At 43.7% G+C, this 12,621-nt stretch overlaps 1 protein-coding gene across 3 annotated transcripts in view; it reads left to right on the top strand.

The window, feature by feature from the left end:
- pde5ab (phosphodiesterase 5A, cGMP-specific, b) overlaps positions 1-12,621 on the top strand; it is a 121,924-nt gene that overhangs the window by 69,046 nt on the left and 40,257 nt on the right. For 2 of the 3 annotated variants that reach the window (XM_073065175.1, XM_073065173.1), the window contains exons 8-9: positions 1,396-1,507; positions 1,627-1,711. In XM_073065175.1, coding sequence (XP_072921276.1) covers positions 1,396-1,507; positions 1,627-1,711 — 197 coding nt within the window. The remainder of the gene's footprint in view (positions 1-1,395; positions 1,508-1,626; positions 1,712-12,621) is intronic. The other variant, XM_073065174.1, reaches the window with a different exon arrangement.

Here is a 12,621-nt window from a genome sequence, read left to right on the forward strand (position 1 = left end):
AGGTTGGAGGAACAACACCTTATATACCGGCTGGGTAGCCTCCAACCTGATGCCATGAACATTGACTTCTCTAACTTCTGTTAATGCCCCTCCTCCCCTTCTTACCCCATCCCTGATATATTTAGTTTTTTCCCCCTCCTCCTTTTTCTCTCTCTCTGCCCATCACTCTGCCTGTTCTCCATCTCCCTCTGGTGCTCCCCTCCCTCTTTCTTTCTCCATAGGCCTCCCGTCCCATGATCCTTTCCCTTCTCCAGCTCTGTATCCCTTTTGCCAATCACATTTCCGGCTCTCAGCTTCACCCCACCCCCTCCGGTCTTCTCCTATTATTTCTCATTTCCCCCTCCCCCCACTACTTTCAAATCTTTTACTATCTTTCCTTTCAGTTAGACCTGACGAAGGGTCTCGGCCCGAAACGTCGACAGTGCTTCTCCCTATAGATGCTGCCTGGCCTGCTGTGTTCCACCAGCATTTTGTGTGTGTTGTTGTTTGAATTTCCAGCACCTGCAGATTTCCTCGTGTTTGCTTCCATCCACAGATGTTGCCTGGCGTTTTGCGTTCCTCCAGCACTTTTTTTTATTGTTTATCCATTAGGAATTTAATTAATCACTATCACCAAAAGTAGGTTTCAATCATAAGTGATAAGACTCAGCCCAAGAATAGCTTTAACAGATGGTGAGACCTTGCTCACTAGCTCACAAGCATTCAATATGGAGCATAGCACACTACAGTAGTGTACAGAGGTACAGGTGCCTCGGCCCATGTTATCCCTTATAACCTACTCTAAGAACATTTACAGAAGGAAAAAAATTGTTTTAATTAGCAAACAATAAAATACAGTAAATAAATAGCAGTAAATTTTAAAAATGATCTTATGCCAACACAATGACTTTAACTTGCCTTGTGTTCAGTTGGCAGATTTCCCAGCTGAAGTGTTACAAACATTTCAGTTGTTTAGACTCCCTTCTTCCATGAAGAGTCTGATTGACTTAGTGATGATCAGCTCTTCTGAAGGTTGAGAGTGCCACCTTAATTCAGGTATCTGAACTTCCACATTGTTGCAAAAGTGAAGTCCTTAACCCAGCAGGTTTGCAGAAGATCCAGATCTGTCTGTTAAAATATTCATTTATTGTCTTAGTATTTATACTCAGATCAAAATGCTCCATTAAAAATGTATTAATCCAGCATTAAATAAATTGAAGAGTCAGTTAGATTTAGATTTACTACTGCAAATGAATGTAGAAATTACAGATGGGTGCAAGACACAACAGAGCTTAGGGCCTTCTGGTAAAATAAGAAGGAAGCTTTGTTTAAAAAAAATGTATATTATTTATCTAATGGATAGGCAGATTGCTTGTAACTACTGAGCCTACTAACATAAATTTGTTTTTTTCTTAGCAGGAACTACAATATAAATAAAATCAACTATATGTTTGCAAAATATGCTAAAAACACAATGGAAACATTGAATATTACAGATCTTAGCAAGGATAAAAGGTTCATGTGGACAGTAAGTGAATATTTTAAATCCTCAACAAATTTATACAGATTTAGCCCTAGGACTATATAATTTAGTGATATTTGGAATATTCCCAGTAGCTTTTAACCCTATTTTTATTTGCTTGATAGAATGAAAATGCAGAAAGTACAAACAAGCAAATAAAAAGCTTGCTCTGCACCCCAATTAAAAATGGAAAGAAGAATAAAGTTATAGGTACTGGAGCTTCTCTGAACATTTTAATATATGTTTTTGTTGCTTGTATGTGTGGGGTTTTATGTACATTTTTATTCATTCTATCAGCAATCCTTAAATGTTCACTTCATATCTTCAAAGATGTTAGTTTGGTAGAGAAATAATAAATTTTTGGTTCTCTGCGGTCTTAAGTACTAATTTCACTGGGATGCATTAATTATTGAAAAAGCTTAGCTAAATACTGCGGGAGATTCTTGTTCCAATCTAAGTTCTTAGCACTGTTATTACTGAATTGAGAAATTTGGAAAGTACAAATTTAATTGTTCAATTATTCAAAGCTACAGCATGGTAACAGGCCCTTCCAGCTCAAAGTGCCCACGCCACATAACTACACTCATGAACAATTAATCCTTGCATCTTTGGAATGTGGGAGGAAACCAGAGCACTCGGAGGAAACTCGTGCAGTCAATGGAGAGAATGTACATACTCCTTACAGGCAGTGGCACAATTGAACTCCAGTTGCTGGTGTTGTAATAGCACTACAGTAACCATTTATCTGATAAAAAACAATAAAAATTTATTTCCCTAACTCTAAATAGGAATACATCCCTTTGAATTGCAGAACTATGGATGCATATAGATGGACAGATGAAGAATGGTGATGATAAATGTAGAGGGCAGGATCAAGATGAGTGGGTATAAATGAATGGATATTGGTGGATGAAGTGATAAATGGATTCAGACAGATGAACATAGATGAATTAAATTAACTGGGTGAATTTAGATGGAAGGAATTGATGAATGACTGTAGCTGGATAGATATAGATGGTAGACTTTGATGAATGAACATTGATGGATAGGTCTAATTATATAGATGCAGATGGAAGGATGTAATTTAATGGATATTGATGAAATGAGAAGGATGAATGATATAGAAGACTGATAGAATAGATGTGTATTGATTGAAGATGTAAATCAACAGAACTTATAAGCAGGTATAGAGGAAAGATACCTGTTTGCATGCCAGTTAATGGATTTAGATTGTTTAATATAGATAGATCGACTCCGATATAAGGACATAGATCAACGGATGGTGACAGATAGATTGATTATTTCTTTTATGTTCCTCATGAGCATTGAACCTGCATCAGTAACCAAGTTTGCCAAGTCATATGTTCTCTTCAACCAGGCATCAGGCCAAATGTTGTGCATGGAAAGATAGGAATTTATTATGTAATAGAAGAGATTTTCTTATGGACCATGTGTACATTCCTGCTAGTCTAGACAAAGCTTTAGTAAATCCCTAGATGTCAGCTTATTGTAAAGAATGGAGGAATGGTTTTCGGGGACCCAGGTAAAGTTTTGTTTAAGTTACATTTAATTAATTAACTTAATCTAAATTATTAATTCCTTTTTCACATTTTAGATAATATTCTTATTCTTTAAGTGGAGAATGCCAGAAGTTCCCCATAAAGTCCAGGCTTATATCTCTGACGGAGAAACATCATTTTTTTTAGCAAAAGTGGACTGAAATGTATAGAAAGAGAATGAAATTCATCTTTGTGATAGAACGGAGATGATAATAGTGTATCAGCTACTCCTTTGCATTCCAGATAATTTTCTCTTCCAAATGTGGAGGAAATGCACAATGGGCTACTGATACATGGTTGGATTTTTTACATATATTACATATAAATATATCACATTGCTCCTCTCTTATTAAGGAGGTTATTTTTGTTAACATGATATTTAACCTTTGAGCAGTGTTTTATAAATGTATGCAACATTAGAACTACCTTTCTTCTTTAAATGAAGAACTACAAACTTAGTCCTTTAATCTGTTTTCAGAATATTTCTGATTTCCTTACAACTTTTGATGTTTAACCAATTTTTAAACCTTTTGGTTTTAGATTTGAATTCAAAAAAAGAGCAGTTTCTCTGTCATATTGGCTTGGATTTGGCATCATTTCTTGAAGTTTGCTTTGGATCCAATTTGGACTCATTTCATAATGTAGTAGAAATTAAACTGCTGGATACTAATGCAGGGCGTCGACCCAAATGGTCAACAATTCCTCTACCTCCATAGATGCTGACTGATCCACTTTGTTCCCTCAGTAGTGTGTTTATTTGTTCCAGATTAAGGTATCTACAATCTCCTGTGTCTCCATTTTGTAATGCAGTGGGACCTGTTCTGCCTCTTAAGGTTCCTCTTGCTTCCGGTAAGATGGTGGCACACTCGGTCGCAGTGGTTTCTACAGGGTCAACAATAGGTGCTACTGACCTACTTAAATGTATTTATAGACAATAGACAATAGGTGCAGAAGTAGAACATTCGGCCCTTCGAGCCTGCACCGCCATTTGAGATCATGGCTGATCATCTACTATCAATACCCGGTTCCTGCCTTGTCCCCATATCCCTTGATTCCCCTATCCATAAGATACCTATCTAGCTCCTTCTTGAAAGCATCCAGAGAATTGGCCTCCACTACCTTCCGAGGCAGTGCATTCCACACCCCCACAACTCTCTGGGAGAAGAAGATTTTCCTTAACTCTGTCCTAAATGACCTACCCCTTATTCTCAAACCATGCCCTCTGGTACTGGACTCTCCCAGCATCTGGAACATATTTCCTGCCTCTATCTTGTCCAATCCCTTAATAATCTTATATGTTTCAATCAGATCCCCTCTCAATCTCCTTAATTCCAGCGTGTACAAGCCCAGTCTCTCTAACCTCTCTGCGTAAGACAGTCCATTAATCCCAGGAATTAACCTTGTGAATCTACGCTGCACTTCCTCTACAGCCAGGATGTCCTTCCTTAACCCTGGAGACCAAAACTGTACACAGTACTCCAGGTGTGGTCTCACCAGGGTCCTGTACAAATGCAAAAGGATTTCCTTGCTCTTGTATTCAATTCCCTTTGTAATAAAGGCCAACATTCCATTAGCCTTCTTCACTGCCTGCTGCACTTGCTCATTCACCTTCAGTGACTGATGAACAAGGACTCCTAGATCTCTTTGTATTTCTCCCTTACCTAACTCTACACCGTTCAGATAATAATCTGCCTTCCTGTTCTTACTCCCAAAGTGGATAACCTCACACTTATTCACATTAAACGTCATCTGCCAAGTATCTGCCCACTCACCCAGCCTATCCAAGTCACCCTGAATTCTCCTAACATCCTCATCACATGTCACACTGCCACCCAGCTTAGTATCATCAGCAAACTTGTTGATGTTATTCTCAATGCCTTCGTCTAAATCGTTGATGTAAATCATAAACAGCTGTGGTCCCAATACCGAGCCCTGTGGCACCCCACTAGTCACCACCTGCCATTCCGAGAAACACCCATTCACCGCTACCCTTTGCTTTCTATCTGCCAACCAGTTTTCTATCCATGTCCATATCTTCCCCCCAAAGCCATGAGCTCTGATTTTACCCACCAATCTCCTATGTGGGACCTTATCAAATGCCTTCTGAAAATCGAGGTACACTACATCCACTGGATCTCCCTTGTCTAACTTCCTGGTTACATCCTCGAAAAACTCCAATAGATTAGTCAAGCATGATTTGCCCTTAGTAAATCCATGCTGGCTCGGCCCAATCCTATCACTGCTATCTAGATATGCCACTATTTCATCTTTAATAATGGACTCTAGCATCTTCCCCACTACTGATGTTTTAGGCTGACAGGACGATAGTTCTCTGTTTTCTCCCTCTCTCCTTTCTTAAAAAGTGGGATAACATTAGCCATTCTCCAATCCTCAGGAACTGATCCTGAATCTAAGGAACATTGGAAAATGATTACCAATGCATCCGCAATTTCCAGGGCCACCTCCTTTAGTACCCTAGGGTGCAGACCATCTGGACCTGGGGATTTGTCAGCCTTCAGTCCCATCAGTCTACTCATCACTTCCTAATGTCAATCTGTTTCATTTCCTCTGTTACCCTATGTCCTTGGCCCATCCATACATCTGGGAGATTGCTTGTGTCTTCCTTAGTGAAAGCAGATCTAAAGTACTCATTAAATTCTTCTGCCATTTCTCTGTTTCCCATAACAATTTCACTCAATTCATTCTTCAAGGGCCCAACATTGTTCTTAACTATCTTCTTTCTCTTCACATACCTAAAAAAGCTTTTGCTATCTTCCTTTATATTCCTGGCTAGCTTGCATTCATACCTCATTTTTTCTCCCTATATTGCCTTTTTAGTTAAGTTCTGTTGTTTCTTAAAAACTTCCCAATCATCTGTCCTCCCACTCACCTTAGCTCTGTCATACTTCCTTTTTTTTAATGCTATGCAATCTCTGACTTCCTTTGTCAACCACTGTGGCCCCTTTCCCCCCTTTGAATCCTTCCTTCTCTGGGGGTTGAACTGATTTTGCATCTTGTGCATTATTCCCAAGAGTACCTGCCATTGCTGTTCCACTGTCTTTTCTGCTAGGCTATCCGTCCAGTCAACTTTGGCCAGCTCCTCCCTTATGGCTCCATAGTTTCCCCTGTTCAACAGCAACACTGACACCTCCGAGCTGCCCTTATCCTTCTCAAATTGCAGATAAAAACTTATCATATTATGATCACTACCTCCTAATGGCTCCTTTACTGCAAGATCGCTTATCAAATCCTGTTCATTACAAAACACTAAATCCAGAATAGTCTTGTCCCTGGTCAGCTCTCGTACAAGCTGTTCCAAGAATGCATCCCGTAGGCACTCTACAAACTCCCTATCCTGTGGTCCAGCACCAACCTAATTCTCCCAGTTCACCTGCATGTTGAAATCCCCCATAACTACTGCAACATTACCTTTGCCACATGCCAATGTTAACTCCCTATTCAACCTGCACCCAATATCCATGCTACTGTTTGGTGGCCTGTAGACAACACCCATTTGGGTCCTTTTGCCCTTACTGTTCCTCAGTTCTATTCACACAGACTCTACTTCTCCTGACCCTATGTCCCCCCTTGCAAAGGACTGAATCTCATTTCTTACCAACAGGGCCACCCCACCCCCTCTGCCCACATTTCTGTCCCTACGATAGCACGTATACCCTTGTACATTCATTTCCCAGGTCTGATCTCCCTGCAGCCATGTCTCTGTTATCCCAACAACATCATAGTTACCCATTCACACCCTGGGCTTCAAGCTCATCCGCCTTATTTCTGACACTTTGTGCATTCAGATATAGAATTTTTAGTCCATTTCTCCTCTCTCTGTTTGAATCGCAGCCTATTGTGCTTAACCCAGCTCCCCGAACTCCATTCGGGCTATACGCACCTAAAATTTTGTTGTCCTTCCTAAATTTACTTATTCTTTCAACACATTTAACTTCAAGTTCCATCAGACCATCCCTCTCTACATGTGTCATCCTTATCACTTGTTCCGCCTCACCTTTCTCTACTACACACTTAATATTCCAGAACCGTGTAGTCCCCACCTGTCCTTTATTCTTCCTCTCACTATCCTCTCTCACATTCTGGATCCCCGCCCCCTGCAAATTTAGTTTAAACTCCCCCAAGAAGCACTAGCAAACTTCCCTGCAAGAATGTTAGTACCGCTCCAGTTCAGGTGTAAACCGTCTCTTCGGAACAGATCCCACCTTCCCTGGAACAAAGCCCAATTATCTACAAACCTGAAGCCCTCCCTCCTGCACCATCCTCTCAGCCACGTATTAATCTTTATAATCTTTCTGTTCCTTGCCTCACTCGCACGTGGCACAGGTAGCAATCCTGAGATTGTTACGCTGGAGGTCCTGCTCTTAGCTTCACACCTAACTCCCTGAACTCCCTAGACAGGACCCCCTCACTCATCCTACCCACGTCATTGGTCCCTACATGGACCACAACATCTGGATTCTTGCCCTCCCTCTCGAGAATAACCTGCCCCCGATCTGAGATGTCTCGGACCCCGGCACCAGGGAAGCAACATACCATCCGAGATTCCCGATCTTCCTCACAAAATCTCCTATCCGCCCCCCTGACTATAGAATCCCCTATCAATACCGCTCTCTTCTCTTCCCTCCTCCCCTTCCTAGTCGAGGGTCCAACCTCAGTGCCAGAGACAGGACCACTGCAGCTTGTTCCTGGTAGGTCATCCCCACCAACAGTATCCAAAACGGTATACTTATTGTTGTTGGATAAGTAACCAATAACAATATTGGTTATTGTTATTGGCCACAACAATATTGGCCACAGGGGTGCTCTTCTCTTTCTGTCTGCTCCCCCTGCCTCTCTTGACTGTCACCCATTTGCCTGCTTCCTGTCTTTTCGGTGTGACTACCTCCCGATAACTCTTATCTATCTCTGCCTCTGCCTCCCGAATGATCCGTAGTTCATCCAGCTCCTGCTCCAATTCCCTAACTCGGTCTGATGGGAGCTGCAGCTGGATGCATCTATTGCAGGTGTAGTCATCAGGGACAACTGTGTTGACCCTGACCTCCCACATACTGCATACGGAGCACACCACTGCTCTAACTGTCTCCCCCATTACCTGATCCCAGATTAGTCAGAATAAATGAAAAGCACGTACTCAGGCTCACTGATTTCTTCTTGCCGAAGTCCTCTTGCGCTGAGCCAAAGCCCAGCACTCTGCTCCTGCACACTCCGCTCCTGAAAGTGTTCTGCTATACATTAAGAACTTAAAGTACTGCCGGACTATACTATCAGCAAGATGTTTGCTGGCAGAGAAAGTGCAGGAGCCGTGCAGTGTGCCGCTGCCTGAGTTGATGGAGACTTACAATCTAATAGCAAGTGGCCGTCTTCATCGCTTTCTTATGATCAGAAGACTCTTGATCATTGTTAATCATGTGTGCCGCAGATTTGATTCGCTGATTTATTGGCTGAGTGCAGAGGTGGGTAGCAGGGGAGCTGCAAGGCCTCAGTCATAATGTGGACTAGGCCTGAGATTGCAGAGTCACCTGTTTACAGCCGCCAGGAGAGAGGCGTCGTAGCCAGTGTGCTCCACCAGGGGGCGGTGTGGAGTGACGTCAGCGATGGAATCGGAGCTGTCCCTCCAGTGTTTGCTCCACAGAAGTCATCTCTGCTGTGGTCAACTGCTGCTTTTGGTGGCGTTCAGTGGAATCAAGGCCTCGAGCCGCGGGGTTACCTGTTTTACAGTGCCGGGACAGAGCCATCTGAGCTGGAGTGCACCACCAAGGGCAGCTTGGTGCAGCATCCGTGTTGGAATCAGTGCTGTCCCCCTCCTCCGTGGCCGAAGACAAGCTCTGTTGTCATCGACTGAAGATTTCAATGGACTGAAGGGTTTGGACTATATATTTTGCATGGTTATATTTTAGTGATATTCTATATGGTCTTGATATCTTGAATATGTGAGGACTAGGCCTCGAGGTGTGGTGTCACCCGAGAGAGGCACCGGAGCCAGTGCACTCCACTAGGGGTGGTGTGGCATGGCATCCAGGCTGGGGTAGGTGCTGCACTCCAGAGTTTGCTCGGCAGAAGACTAGCTCTTTTGTGGTCAGAACTGTAGATTGGTGATGTGAGTTTTGGACTATTTTACTGTGTGGTTGTGATATTATGTGTGCTGTGTGTGACTCTTTGTATTCTGTTTTGCACCTTGACCCCAGAGCTCTGCTGCTTTGTTTGATTGTATTTATGAATATTCATGCATGATTGAATGAGAATTGAATTAAAGAGTGCATTTATGCAAATTCTGTCATAAATTTTAGCTGAGTATTTCTTAGTTTTCAGTGCAGACTCGGCAAAGCTAAAAATGTCTTCCAATTAATGAGCAACATATGGAGATCGACCAAGTACAGCAAGGTGAAGCTGTACCAGAGCTGTGTTCTCTCCACGCTCTCGTACGGGTCAGAGTGCTGGCACATGACAGAGAGGGACCTTGCCAAGCTGTCATCATTCCACAATCTCTTGCAAGATCCTCTGTGTTTTCTGGCCAAGAAAGATTACAACCACGACATGGCCACAAACATCATCACCTGTTCTCACAGCTGTCCAGCTGGCACTAAGCTGGCATGAAACATTTCCTGTGAAAGCATCTCATTGCTCTCAGGTTGTAAAAACAATTATTTGCTATCTTAGTTAGCAGCAAATATAATTATTATGCTACTTTTTATTATGGGTGGTTCAAGTAATTGAGGGGCTGGACTGTGGGATGTGGGAAGATGGAGATGTCTAGTGGCCCTGACAACTACAACTGTGAAAAGTGCATCCAGCTGCAGCTTCTAACAAACCGTGTCAAAGAGTTGGAGCTGGAACTTGATCAACTCCAGCTCACTCGAGAGGCTGAGGGGGTGATAGAGAGGTAGTTACATCCAAGGTGCAGGACACAGGCGATGGGTGACAGTCTGGAGGGGAAAAGTGGTTAAGGAGCCAGTGCAGAGTAGCCCTGTGGCCATCCACCTCAACAACAGGTATGTCACTTTGGATACTGTTAACCTTACAGCGGAGAGTCACAGTGGCTGAGTCTTGGATCTCTGACTCAGAATCGAAGGGAGAGAAGAGGCATGCTGTGATGCAAGAGGGTTCATTAGGGGAACGGAGAGACGGTTCTGTGGGTGAGAATGAAATTCCCAGATGGTATGTAGCCTCCTGGGTGCCAGGCTCCAGAATATCTCAGATGGAGTCCCCAGCATCCTTAAATGGGCAAGTGAACAGCCAGAAGTCATGGTACCAGTGCCATGGGTAGGATGAGTGACGAAGTTCTGCATAGGGAGTTCAAGGAGTTAGGTGCAAAATTAGAGGGCAGGGTTGTGATCTCAGGATCGCTACCCATGCCACGTGCTAATGAGGCCAGTACTTGGAAGGTTATACAGTTTAATACATGGCTAAGGAGCTGCTGTACAAGAGAGGGCATAAGATTTGGATCATTTGGGCTCTCTTCTAGGGAAGGTGGGACCTGTACAGAAGGGATGGTTTGCACCTGAACTGGAGGGGAATTAATATCCTAGTAGGAAGGTTTATTAATGTTGCAAGGTTGTATTTATACTAGAATTGCTGGGGGATGGGAACCAGAGTGCCAGAACAGTGGAGAGATTGTGGAGGAAGATGTTGATCAGATCTCAGTCAAAGTTAGGAATTAAAACATTGAGCATGGTGCAACTAGTGTTCTGAGCTGTGTATATTGAAATGTATTGCAGGAAAGGTGGATAATAATGCTCAAAGTGAGGAGGCTGGTTTACAAAGTCAATATGTAGTAAGGAGAGGCTGTTGATAGGGCAAAATTGCAGTCAATTGCAGTCAACAGACACAAAATGCTAGTGGAACACAGCAGGCCAGGCAGCATCTATAGGGAGAAGCGCTGTCGACGTTTTGGGCCGAGACCCTTCGTCAGGACTAACTGAAGTTACGGAAAATTATACGTTGGACCTGGAGGTTGGTGGGGTGGTAGGTGAGGACAAGGGGGCAACTCTGCTCTCAAACGCATCTCTCCCATTTCCCGCACATCTGCCCTCACCCCATCTGCCCGCCAACCCACTCGGGATAGGGTTCCTCTTGTCCTCACCTACCACCCCACCAGCCTCCAGGTCTAATGTATAATTCTCCGTAACTTCCGCCACATCCAACGGCATCCCACTACCAAGCACATCTTTCCCTCCCCCCACTTTCTGCTTTCCACAGGAATCGCTCCCTACGCGATTCCCTTGTCCACTCATCCACCCCATCCCTTCCCACCGATCTCCCTCCTGGCACTTATCCTTGTAAGCAGGACAAGTGCTACACCTGCCCTTACACTTCCTCCCTCACCACCATTCAGGGCCCCAGACAGTCCTTCCAGGTGAGGCGACACTTCACCTGTGAGTCAGCTGGTGTGATATACTGCGTCTGGTGTGGTCTTTTATATATTGGTGAGACCTGACACAGACTGGGAGACCGTTTCGATGAACACCTACACTTGGTCTGCCAGAGAAAGCAGGATCTCCCAGTGGCCACACATTTTAATTCCACGTCCCATTCCCATTCTGATATGTCTATCTATGGCCTCCTCTACTGTCAAGATGAAGCCACACTCAGGATGGAGGAACAACACCTTATATACCGGCTGGGTAGCCTCCAACCTGATGGCATGAATATTGACTTCTCTAACTTCCGTTAATGCCCCTCCTCCCCTTCTTACCCCATCCCTGACATATTTAATTGTTTGTTTTTTTCTCTCTCTCTGCCCATCACTCTGCCTGTTCTCCATCTCCCTCTAGTTCCCCCCCCCCACTTTCTTTCTCCCAAGGCCTCCCGTCCCATGATCTTTTCCCTTCTCCAGCTCTGTATCACTTTCGCCAATCACCTTTCCAGCTCTTAGCTTCATCCCACTCCCTCCGGTCTACTCCTATCAATTCGCATTTCCCCCTCCCCCCCCCACTACTTTAAAATCTTTTACTATCTTTCCTTTCAGTTAGTCCTGACGAAGGGTCTCGGCTCAAAACGTCGACTGTGCTTCTCCCTATAGATGCTGCCTGGCCTGCTGTGTTCCACCAGCATTTTGTGTGTGTTGTTTGAATTTCCAGCATCTGCAGACTTCCTCATGTTTGCAGTCAACAGGATGAGTTGCAAGACAAAAAGTGAACAAAATCAAAAAGGGTGAATACAGGACTGAAGGTGTTGTATGTGAATGTGCGCAGTATACAGAATGAAGTTGCAGCACTGTTGCAAATTGGCAAATATGATGTAGGCGTCATTGAATCACGGCTGAAAGATTATAGCTGGAATGTTAATGTCCAAGGATAGGCAGGAAAGCAGAGGGGTGAATTGCTGAAAAAGGTGACATAGGATCGGAAGGTGATGAATCATTGTGGATAGAGATAAGGACCTGCAAGGGTAAAATGACCTGACGGGAGTTGTATGCAGACCTCAAACAGTAGTAAGGATGTGGCCTACTACATTATTGTCGGAGACAGAAAATGCATGCCATAAGGACAATGTTAAGACAGTCATGGGGGATTTCAATATGCAGGTAGATTGGGAAAAATC

The sequence above is a fragment of the Hemitrygon akajei genome, chromosome 13 (genome assembly GCF_048418815.1).
Source record: "Hemitrygon akajei chromosome 13, sHemAka1.3, whole genome shotgun sequence".
Lineage (NCBI taxonomy): Eukaryota > Metazoa > Chordata > Chondrichthyes > Myliobatiformes > Dasyatidae > Hemitrygon > Hemitrygon akajei.